Source organism: Diceros bicornis, chromosome 3 (assembly GCF_020826845.1).
Source record: "Diceros bicornis minor isolate mBicDic1 chromosome 3, mDicBic1.mat.cur, whole genome shotgun sequence".
NCBI lineage: Eukaryota > Metazoa > Chordata > Mammalia > Perissodactyla > Rhinocerotidae > Diceros > Diceros bicornis.
The window spans coordinates 14,992,570-15,004,986 of NC_080742.1; the positions used below are offsets into that span (position 1 = coordinate 14,992,570).

At 39.0% G+C, this 12,417-nt stretch overlaps 2 protein-coding genes across 3 annotated transcripts in view; one reads left to right on the forward strand and one right to left on the reverse strand.

The window, feature by feature from the left end:
• Nucleotides 1-6,780, forward strand: part of FBXL13 (F-box and leucine rich repeat protein 13) — a 200,511-nt gene extending 193,731 nt beyond the window's left edge. The window contains 2 exon segments of the mRNA XM_058570378.1: nt 330-354; nt 6,523-6,780. Of these exon segments, the coding sequence (XP_058426361.1) occupies nt 330-354; nt 6,523-6,711 (214 nt within the window). The 3' untranslated portion in view covers nt 6,712-6,780.
• A 2,426-nt stretch (nt 6,781-9,206) lies between these two features.
• FAM185A (family with sequence similarity 185 member A) overlaps nt 9,207-12,417 on the reverse strand; it is a 53,284-nt gene continuing 50,073 nt past the window's right edge. For both annotated transcript variants that reach the window (XM_058523982.1, XM_058523972.1), the window contains one exon: nt 9,207-10,508. In XM_058523982.1, the coding sequence (XP_058379965.1) occupies nt 10,396-10,508 (113 nt within the window). In that variant the 3' untranslated portion in view covers nt 9,207-10,395. The remainder of the gene's footprint in view (nt 10,509-12,417) is intronic.

Sequence of the window (12,417 nt, forward strand, 5' to 3'; positions counted from 1 at the left end):
AGCTTTGCAAATCAAAGAGGTCTGTTCAGCCCACCCTTTCTGAACCAGGGGAGTAGCAAACTTTTGGTCAATGAGCAAATCGGCTGTAGCTTTTTTGCAAGAGAGATTCCAGCATGAGATATGCTGTCATTCTACCAACCCCAGAGCCTGAAGGGATTCCAGGAAGTGATTCCAGAAGCTCCATGTGGAGGCACAATAAAGGCTCCTTTAATTCAAGGAGGAATAAGTAACAGTTATGACCATAAACATGACAAAATCTAGCTGTCGATATTTGAAGCAGTTGTGTACAGCCAGCCTTTCAAATTATGGCCTTCTGTGGGGAAAGAAAGAAAGGCAATGGAGAAGAAAAGCATAGTGGGAGAGAGGGAGAAAGACTCAAGCAACGGTTCCACAATCCAGGAGGGTCTGAACTAGAGAGGCAGAAGAGCCATTAAGTCTATAATTAGCAAAGAGTAAAGGGACATTTCCAACATTTTTGTGTCTGGAGCCCAAACTTTCAACTCTAGAGAGATCAGCAGAGAAAGTCTCGGTGGCCTTCAGAGCCCCAAACAGCAGTATAGAGATTCCTTGAAGGCCTTCTTTGGCAGTTGCTGGCAGCATCTGTGTTTCTAGGAAATACAACTCTTATTAGAATTCTCCTCTCCAGCTCATGGAAAGGTCTTTGTGGAAAGGCTTTTGTTATCTGGAGGTATTGACTTTTATTATTATTATGAACAAATAATATTATTTAACAATTATTATTTGCCATGTACTGTGCTAAATCCTATTTTGTGTTTATTATCTCATATAATCCTCACAAATACTCTATTAACATAAAAATGAATAAGGAAACAGGTTTAAACAGGTTAAATAACATGCCCAAGATCATACAAATAAAAGGCAGAGCCATACTTTGTAGCTGGGTCTTAATCATTACTATGCTGCTCTTTTGCCTTTAGATTAGTGATTCTCAAGCTTTTTAAAAGCTCTAACAGTTAAGGGATTTGATCAATAAGGGGAGACATGTGCTCTGTTGTGCCCAACTTGCTTGCTGATGCATAAATAAGAGAGGCTGCTGATTACAAGCAGTCTTTGGTGTTGGCTCCAACACTCCCCCTTCTTCTGCCCACTCAAGAAACTAGAAGGAAATGTGAGCGAGGGCAGGTAATGTTATTACAGGGATAACCTTGAATCCCTTTAGTTTATAAAAACAAAAATCACTTACAAACTTGAGTACATCATTATTATTAACCATCTAAGGTGATACTTCACAACTGTTTGTGGCATATCATGTTTGAAAATCACTGTTTTATACCGATCCAAAGAAACCTCTCTGACCAAGTTAAATGAGTAATGATGACTAACCACTGCAGTAGACTGGTTCAATTCCAAAATCATCTCATATAAGGTCTTGGAGTCACTTAGGCCAAGCCAGAGTGGAAGGTAGTCAAAGGATTCCATATGCACTCTAAGAAACTTAGAACACACAGTTATTCCTAAGTATACATTTGTTTTCAATATTTCCTAGCTCCCATGTATGACCACACTACAGCATCAAGCTATGAAAAAAAAACAAAAACAAGAGAGAGTGTTGTTTCCGACAGGAGCAGTTTCTACATTTTCAAGTTTCCTGATACTTTTCAAAAGTGCATTTGTGCAACACATGCACTTTTGAAAACACACAACACACAGGATGCTGTGAAAAAGAACTCAGAGAGACTTGCTGGCAGTCACCATGCTGGTCTGTTCTCTTGGCCAGGTCCTGAGTCTTAGGAGTCAGTCCACGTGAGGAGGCCGAAGGTCCTAGTAAGGTGGTAAGGACAGCCAGTTCATGGGCTAAGGATTTTGTGAAAGGTAGAGAGGAAGTACCCTAGGGAATAGTCTACAATAGCATACAAATTCTAAAAATAATCCCGGATTTGCCCAGGACAGATTCAGATTTTCAATTTTTCCCTAGGACCACCCTTGCTGTGAAAGTAGGTTGGACTAAGACAGGCCCTAGAGACATTAGACTGGAGGAAGCTGGCATCTGAGACTGGGGGAAGAAGGGTCTGAGAACTGATCCTTTGCTCCTCTCCAGTCTGTAAGGATCACCTCCAATGGTCAGGAAGGTGCTCTGATATTTAGTTTCACTTAAGCTGACAGTGGGTAGAATGGAGAGCAGTGCTTACACTAAGAGCTAAGGTAAGGGTGGCATGGAGGCAAGAAATAAGCAAAGTTAAGAAATGCATGTACTATCAGGTACTTCACCCATGGCTCGTGCTCAATATGCAACTCATTTTGATTCTGTCCCATCACATTGCATTTAATGAGTAGTCTCCCTATTCATCCTCTATTTTTCTTCTCTGTATTTGATACCAAACCTCTTAATCTCAAGTTCGTGTGCCCAAAGTGCAGTAAGCCAATCACTGAGCCATCTGTGCTTGGAGATGGAGAAAGCTTTATTTGAATTGGCCAAAACGAGAAGGCAGGAGGACAGGTTCTCTCAAATCCACCTTAACAAGAGAAGAAAGCAGGTGGGTTTTATAGAGCTAACTGACTAGGCAGGAGGAGTTTCAGAGAAACAAAGGGGTCATCTTTCACTCCAGAGAAGCCCTTGGGCAATCTGACTTCTGGGCTTCAAGGGCAGCTTGAGGTTGATCATCCAGTGATTGCAACCATCCGGAAGGCATTCTCTTTCTTCTGCAGAACAAGCTGACAAATCCTCATGACCCCTGAGTCACCCCTCAGGTTAAACAAGAAAACAGCAAATTGACAAGATTCATCTAGGTCTGTTTTGGGAACAAGGCTGAAAGACAATCATGTTCTTATTGAATATCTACAGTAACCCTCAGGTACCTGGCTTCATATTGAGGAGTCAATATCCCCGACTTTCTTTTTCTTGTTATTTTCTCAAACTCCCATTATTTGCTAATTGTTTTTATATCACAATTACCATCTAATTTACCCCAGCCTGTAGCTGACTAAGGAACTGTATGACCCAATATTTATATGTTCCCAAACTTAGCATTAAGAGAACTCATCCTCTTACCAGTTATCTAGAAATCTCAAAAACTGTTGTTATTCTGAGGTCAAAGGTTACATATAATTTGATCAACTACTTACAAATCTTTTACTCCCCAAACAAATATGTCCTTTTTCTATAGGTCAAGACCATTGTTGCCTCTGACTGCAGTAGTCTTGTTATCATCAGTGGCATTAAATCATTACCATCAACTGAATAATAGTATGTGTGTCCAGAGCTCTGCTGTTTGGGAGACGGGGGCAGGACAGTGTTGGAAACAGGAACCTAAGAATGCCTCTTCTAAACCAACAAACCAGCAGAAGACAAAAGAGCTAAAGGACTTCCCTTTTTGGTGTAAGCTGCTGAAATCTCGTTTCGGCTGTTACCACTAGGTTTCAGGGAGATACAAAGAAATGTAATATACCCTTAAATAACTTACTATCTTCTTAAACAAAAGGAAAATAACAAAATTTAAACTTATAAACAACTAATGCCATGAGGCTATGTACTGGAAAGAAATTAATTCTATGATCAACTTCCTATAGAAGTTCAGAGGAAGAAGGAATTGGGTTTGGGTCTTTATAAGAGGCTGGATTGATCTGTATTTTTGAAAGATGGACAAAGTTTAGACAGGTAGAGATGGGGTGAAGGGTGAGTAACAACAGACCTCTGCTGCTTAGAATAGTGTTTTACCTGTTTGAAACTGATAGTGCCAATGTCTTATGCTTCAGATTCTCCCAACATTTGGTATTATGTTGTAGTAGGTCCTCAAGGGAAAACAATCTTGCAGAAAATACCTTCAAAGACATGGAGATCTCAACTCCACAGAATTGAAAAAGCAGAAAAATCGTCAGGAGAAGAAAATGGGGAACGCTAAAGATGTAACACTATTATTTTGCCTAATATTGTCCTACTTAATATGACATTATTAAAGGACATATAGAGATTATATAAGAAGTTTAAAACATAGGACCACACTTTCTTAAAAAGATTAAAAACTTAGCAGAATGCAAAACTTTATCTTTGACCATAAACTCATCATTTTTGAATTTGAGAATGAGTATTTCTCTAAAGAGAAGATACTTGTTTGCCAAGTTTTAGTCCACAGGGATTGGTGGCTCAGAACTAGAAATTAGTATAGCAATTGCTTTTACTCAAATTGTTCTTTAAACTTGTATTAGTTTTGTGAGTGCAAATATATAAGCCAAAAAGCAATGTGGTAAGACACAGAATTAGCAACACTTTGGTTGTCTCCCTGTTGAGTTTGGTTACAATTATTTTAATACATCTAAGATTTGATTCAAGTGAAACAGCATTTTAAACAACTGGTGTATCTTAGCCTTTTCCAATTTCATTGCCCTACCTGAGCTCATACAGCCACTGAGCACAAATTTAACTCCAAGCGTATGGTAATAGTGGCCTCCATATCAATGACTCAGTTTCCAGACTTTCACAATTAATAACTCAATATAATATACGGCAATGGTGAGCAAAGTAGCCCCTTCATGGGCAAACATTATTACTCATTTCTGATACTAGAGAAGTTGCCAATTATTCATTTCCTTTTTAGTACTGGTCTCAAGATTCAAACCAACTTCCTAGGAAAACCCTTCTATCCTCAAAATGGCGTTGTTTTCAAGTTAGATATACTTTTTTCTGATGCTGTGATATTGTGATTTATAAGAAATATATATGTCATTCAGATGACCAAAATGTATTTCTTTTTTTTTTTATGGTTGTTTTATTTTTATTTATTTATTTATTTATTTTGTGTGTGAGGAAGATCAGCCCTGAGCTAACATCCATACTAATCCTCCTTTTTTGCTGAGGAAGACCGGCTCTGAGCTAACATCTATTGCCAATCGTCCTCCTTTTTTTCCCCAAAGCCCCAGTAGACAGTTGTATGTCATAGTTGCACATCCTTCTAGTTGCTGTATGTGGCATGTGGCCTCAGCATGGCCGGAGAAGCGGTGCGTCAGTGTGCGCCCGGGATCCGAACCCCGGCCACCAGTAGCGGAGTGCATGCACTTAACCGCTAAGCCACGGGGCTGGCCCCAAAATATATTTCTTACATTTTGTCTTCCTCCACAGTTCCTGGCTCACAGCTTCCAAAACCCTTGGAATTTCCTGAGTGATAAGAACAATGGGAACATCTTTTGTCGTAATATTTGGTCTCGTCCTCAGTTCCTGAAATTCAGGAGCCATAAAGGTGAAATGGGTGTCTCATTATTCCTAACAAAGCCCCTTTCCACCAAAACTGGGTTTATGTTAACGAGGTGACTTTTGGAAAGCACCTGAGGATGGGGGCTGGTTGCCAGGGGAACCAACCATGAATAGAGAGGTGGAACTTTCAGTCCCACTCGCTGATTTCCAGGGGGGAGAGTGGAGCTGGAGGTTGAATCAATCACCAATGGCCAATGATTTAATCAATCATACCTACGTAATGAAGTCTCCATAAAAATGCATAAGGACAGGGTTTGGAGAGTTTCCATGTGGATGAATGTGTGGAGATTTGGGGAGAGTGGCACACCTGGAGAGGGCATGAAAGCTCCATGCCATTTCCTCATACATCTCTTCCATCTGGCTGTTCTAGAGATATCCTTGTATAATAAACTGGTGATCCAGTAAGTAAAGTGTTTCTCTGAGTTCTGTATGCAGCTCTAGCAAATTAATCAAACCCAAGGAGGCGGGTGTTGGAACCTCCGATCTATAGCTGGTCAGTCAGAAGCCCAGGTGACCTGGACTTGCGATTCGGATCTGAAGTGGTGGGAGGTCTTGTGGGACTGAGCCCTTAACCTGTGGAATCTGATGCTATCTCTGGGTAGATAGTGCCAGAATTGAGTTGAATTGTAAAACACCCAGCTGGTATCCGAGAATTGCTTAGTGATGTGGGGGAACCCACCCACCCTCAACACACACACACCCATGTTGGAATTTTGGTCCAAAACAACTTTTAGATGCCTTCTTTGCTTCCTTTCTTACTTCTTCCTAAGAAAGACACTAATAGTATTTTTAATCATTTTGGTCACGGACACATTTGAGAATTTGATAAAAGTCACAAATCCTCTCCTCAGAAAAATGTATATTAGATACAAAACTGCATGAATTTTCAGGGAGTTCATGGACCTCCCTGAAGTTCATCCAAGTATCCAACAGCAATCTGTGGACTCTGGATTAAGAGCTCTTGTTCCAGTGCATGGTCAGCCTTCACAGGTTGGCTGGTTAAGGTATTCTCTCATCAAAGAAACTAGAAATACCAGAGGGCTCACTCAAGAGCACTATAGAGTGCCCTTAGTGTTCCTACTCCATAAACATGCATAGTTTCCTTACCCATTCATTGTGTCTGTTAATCTCTGAACTGGCTGAACCAGAGAGCTTCTTAAGCTTTGGGATCCTGATTATTAGCATAATTACCCACACCTTCCCCCCCACCAATGCAAGAGAGCTGTGAAGTGAATCCAGCTTGTGACAGTGAATTCTTTAACTCCAAATTTGATCTAGTTTGAAAATTCTGCACTAGTGATTACTTCTGCAACTAGCTAATGCTAATCACTGTTATTACTAAAGTCCAGCAGCAGGAGTGCAGCCCTAATGACCCTCCACTTTGGTTGGGCTGTGAGTGTGAAGGCAAGCCTCTTACAGAGCAAGACGGTATAACACCACTTGGGGAAGAGTTAGAATTGACAGTGTAACAGTCCACATATAGTAGTGAAGAGGAAGTAGTATGACCTTCAGGCTTAAGGAGGAAGAACAAAAAATCTAGAACTTGGCGACTTCATTTGACGCAAGTATTTTTACTAGCTGGATCTCAACAGTGTAAACAAGCAGCAAATCATTTCCTAATTCTTATTCCCACTACAAATGTTACTAAATACATCATTAGTTCTTCTAATAATCATGATTAAAAAAAATGCCAAATCATGTACTGCTACTATGTAAGTTTTCCACTTAAATTTACCTTAATCAAACCAGTAGTTTTGATGAGATTATCAAATCTAATGTTACAATTATATGAAACAACCCTGAGAGATGTGATGTTTTTGACAAAGAATTTAGAAGCTCCTCTTTAGAAAAGAAGGAGAGATGGCCATATAAATCAGAGTAAGAGTCTGAGCCAGAGAAATGACGTTAAGGATCTGTGAGACTTTATTATAAAGGACATAGACATACATTTTTAAAGGAAACAAGACTTACTTGTGATTCCCAGATATTTAACAAGAGAGAACTAAATGCCAATCAACCTGGACTCATCTTTGACTTAACAGTCAGGGACAAATTAAATAGAAGGAACTATCTGTGAATAGAAAGGATGTCCCTGCAATATCTTGGAAAGATTTTTTTTTTTTTTTTTTTTGGTGAGGAAGATTAGCTCTGAGCTAACATCTGTTGCCAATCCTCCTCCTTTTGCTAAGGAAGACTGGCCCTGGGCTAACATCCATGCTCATCTTCTTCAACTTTTATGGGACACAGCCACCGTATGGCTTCAAGTGGTGTGTTGGTGCGCGCCCAGGATCCAAACCCCTGGCCGCTGCAGCCGAGCGCATACACTTAACTGCTATGCCACCAGGCAGGCCCCAGAAAGATCTCTTTTTAATTAAATTTGCTCTATGGAGGAATTTTTAAACTACGCAATCCCAAAAAAGATGTTCTCCCAATTTTATGTTAGGAGGTATGGGTTATTAATTGTGTATCTACATATTAATTTTTAATAAGCTTTCATCTATGGATTTTTACCATTCTGGTAGAATATAACCCTCTTTAGATTTTAACAGAATTCAAATGATCACATGCCAGTATATCATTATTTGATATTATATAACACTGATCTTAACAGAGTCCAGGAGAAAGCACAACTGTTCTGACTGCCACCAACAAGCTGTGTCCGTAATATACCAGATTAGCGTTTTAAGCCTTCTATTTCCTCCATTACTTATCTCTTAGATAGGGTTAATCACTATCTTTTTGTACTCCACAAATTTGAAGTAAGAATACAACTTGAGGTAGAGGATATGAAAGTTATTTTGAAAAGTTTTAAAAGAGCCATACAAGGTATTATTATAGGGTATTCTGTATTAACTAAATGCTTCTAGTAACTCTCCCCTTTCTTAGGTTGATTCTGAAAGAGTTTTTGAAATAAGGTAGTATCACTTAGCTGTGAAGTGGTTCCTGGAAGTGGACAGCAGGGGAAATCAGCTGAGTAGGAAGTTTTAAGACTTGAGCCAAGAGACTTAAGATGACTGTTCTAAGAGGGTGATTTTTAACTAAATTTGAAGATTTCTGGCAGCTGCATAAAAGTTGGCTTCTGACCTCTAAGTGTCTGACCCTGCACTGTCTCAAGCACACTATTGGAGAGACCTATAAAAGAGGCAACTCCTTTCTAAAGGAATAGTACCTGCATGACAAAGACCAGGGTAAGGAGAAACACACTCTGTTATGTTCTCTGGAAAACAAGCAGGGTGTTGAACTGTCAAAGCTTGCTCCAAAACTCTTTGTGTAAGATCCTCTTTTAAACAAGAACAGGAGACACATTTGTTCATTATGGGGAGACAAATTTTATAGCTACAGAAATGAAAGAAAAGGGGTAGGTGTTAGAAAAAGTGGGCTATGAAAAAGGACCAAGAAGTAGAGTGAACAGGTGGTAAAATCTTCAAGTTCTCAGTGCAAAGCACTCAAGGTATCCAAAATATTCCTTACATCTTCAGCTCTTAAGCTTTTGATATATATGGGTCTGTGTTTAAGAAAGCAAAATATGGCAGCTTTTCCTTTCTATTTGGAATTGACTATGTGATCCAAATACATATATATAATTCCTTTAATAATTTTAAATACAGTTGAGTGCTATTATGCTCACGACCTTTCTGGCAGTTAGTTGTTGACTAATTTCATAAACTTTATTTTTGGTCATGAAAGTGTTTATATAATTGCATAAGAGTGAAAAAAGATTATAAAAATTGCTGCATTGCCTCACAGTTTCTTCTACTTAATAATTTAACACACACACACACACACACCACAATCTCATAAAACATACTAAATGAGTATCATGCAAATTTGTACAAATTTTTATTTCATGAAGGGTGACTAAAAGGAAACTTGGAGATATCCCACAAAGCTGACTTTTGGTTTCATAAATAAGTTAAAAACAGACATAACTCTAAATAAATGAAATATTAACAATAAGAGACTATTATAAATCACAATATTTGGAAAGATTTATTAGAAATAAGTGTTTAAGAACTGATTTATTCTAATTATAAAATATATAAACCAATAGAAAGGCCTATTCAGTGTTGTATAATTTAAATGTTCCAGGAGTAGACAAGTAAGGTCTGAAAGAAAGAGAATTCATATAATATACAGTACACCACTATAAAAGTGAAAATCTATCTTCATACATCAGGCTATAAAATAGCTGAATGTTTCCCCCTCCAACGAGTTATGTCGTAAAAATTATGCAAAAAAAAAAATTAAGAATCAGTAGCAACTGCATCACATTTATGATGTGTTTTATTCACAGCTTAAATTTACATTGATGCCATGACAAATAAGTAGAAAACACGTTACATGAAAGCTATGGTAGAAAGAAGTCTAAGATAACTGTCCCCATTTACCCATGCCTTTGTATAATCTCCTCCTCTTGACTGTGAGTGCAAACTGTGAATACGATGAGATATCACTGCCATGATTATGTTACATTATATGGCAAAACAAAGATTATCCTGGGTAGGCCTGACCTAATCAAGTGAGCCCTTTAAAAGCAGAGTATCCTCCAGCTGGCTGCAGAAGAGGTCAGATATTCAAAGCATGAGAAGAACTGAATGCATCATTGCTGGCTTGAAGATGGAGAGGGCCACATGAGAAGGGATGCAGGTGGCCTCTAGAAGCTTAAGAGTGATCACCAGCTGACAGCCAGCAAGAAAATGGAGACCTCAGTCATACAGTCACAAGGAACTGGATTTTGCCAACAATATGAATGAGCTTGGAAGTAGATTTTTCCCCCTAGTATCCAGGTGAGAACTCAGCCCAGTCAAAAGCTTGAGTCCAGCCTTGTGGAGACCCTGAGCAGAGAACCTAGCCATGCTGGGCTCTTGACCAACAGAACTGTGAGCTGATAAATGGGTGTTATTTTAAGTCAATACATTTGTGGTAATTTGTTACAGAGCAATAGAAAACTAATACAATAGCTAAGTACAAATTTTGAAAAGGTCCCCCCAAGACAATTCACTAGTATTCATTCCAATTTGTTGTTTTCAACATCTAAATGAACAGTGGTATTTGCATTTTTGTAGTCATTGTTATGCTACTCATTGTTAAAAACTATAAACACAACTCAAACCATTCTTGGTCCTGCAGCTTTAGGGACTGAAACCAGCTCTGACTGTTAAAAACTATAAACACAACTCAAACCATTCTTAGTCCTGTAGTTTTAGGGACTGAAACCAGCTCTGACTTCTCAAACTTACAGTGCCTTTTGGGGCATCAGCCTTAATCCATTTTTCACGTGTGCTTGCTTGATTCAGGAGCCCTGAAACACGAAATTGCAAAAAGTTATATCTTGATTGACAAGAGCAATAATTTGACTACATAGATTCTAACAACACATCTCTAAAACTGAAAAACACCTTGGAACAGCAAAAATCTTAGTAAAGATAGTTTGAGTTGGGAAAGAGTTGCAAAGAGGTTACCTGGGCTTGTTCCCTCCTCTCATTTTCTCAGGACAACTCTGAAAGGAAAGCTGCTCTGTTTTTTATTTGTGTGGTTTTTTTTTTTGGTTTGCAGGTTTTTTTTTTTTTTTTGTGAGGAAGATCAGCCCTGAGCTAACATCCACGCTAATCTTCCTTTTGCTGAGGAAGACCAGCCCTGAGCTAACATCTATTGCCAATCCTCCTCCTTTTTTTTTTACCCCCAAAGCCCCAGTAGATAGTTGTGACATAGTTGCACATCCTCTAGTTGCTGTATGTGGGACGCAGCCTCAGCATGGCCGGAGAAGCGGTGCGTTGGTGCACGCCCGGGATCCGAACCTGGGCCGCCAGCAGTGGAGCCCGTGCACTTAACCGCTAAGCCACGGGGCCGGCCCTTTGCAGGTTTTAAAGAGCTTTATTTAAGTACAATTGACAAAATAAACTACATGTATTTAAAGTATGCAATGTAATAAGTTTCAACATATGTAAAAATCTGTGAAACCATCTCCTCAATGAAGATAATGAACATATCCATCACTCCTAAGTTTCCTTGTGCCCCTTTGTAATCTTTCCCTCCTGCCCCTCCCTGTCAGTCCCCTCTGGACTGCCCCCTACCCCTTATCCCTCAGAAATCACTGATCTACTTTGTGTCACTATGGCTTAGTTGCATTTTCTAAAATTTTAATAAATGGAATGGTATGGTATGTACTCTCTTTTAAAAAAATCTAGGTTCTTTCACCAGCATAATTATTTTAAGGTTCATTCACATTGTACCATGTACCAGGTAATTTCCTCACAGACAGGCTGATCAGTACTTTGCTGAATGCTCATGGGCAGCCTATGCAGCTCCCTCCTCTCTGGAACTCTTTCTTGTGAACTCTAGCAGCCCTGGCCTCCCCAGATGCTTAGCTCTGTCTCCTCCACTCAAGCTCTGACTATGTTACCCCTCCCTGCTCTGCAGTCTAGAAACTCTCAAGGTTAATAGGCTGTGGCAATCATAGAGCTCTCCTGGTTTGTTTCCCATCTCTATTCTTCTAGTTCTATGTTTTTTTCTTTCAATCAAGGTAATCCTCTGGAGTTCCACTGCAACTATGGATTTAAGAAATCAGTCAAATCTGAATTGAGGAGAGTTGTGAATATACTGTTTTAATTCATCAGATACATTTTCTTTGTTGAATCCAAGCACATAAATCAGGAAACAATTCTCTTCTGTAGTATAGTTTTTTCCTTTGTTAATACCATATGGTGTTTCCAGCTGACGAAAAGGTGCTTTGTACCATCCAATCTTTGTGTCAAGTGCTTCTTTGATACAAATTCTCTGAATTCTTGCCTCTCTCCTTTAATCTGCACCATAATCCTGTCTATCTATGTCTTAAAGTTCATAGCATCTTTCCCAGAACACCGCTGAGTATTCAATGGCTTCCTCTGGAGTTTTTCCTTTTACTTCTCTTGCTATATTTTCAATATCATCATGACCCCACTTCTCATTAAACTAGTTAAAATCTCTCTCAGTCCAATTGGTAAATTCCTGTGTTAGAAGCTTCTCTTTTTCCTTTCTTCATCAATAGGAGTTCAGCTTTATCAGTTTTAATCTGTCCTTCTTTTTGTGCCTGTGCTGCATTTGGTAGGTCAGGATTTCTAGGTACCTGTACCCAATAGTTTTTCTATAATACAGAATTTTTTTTTTCTAGTAATTCAAATAAATGTAGAGTAAAAAACCGGAAATCCTGAAAATTCATTGCTCTAATTTTA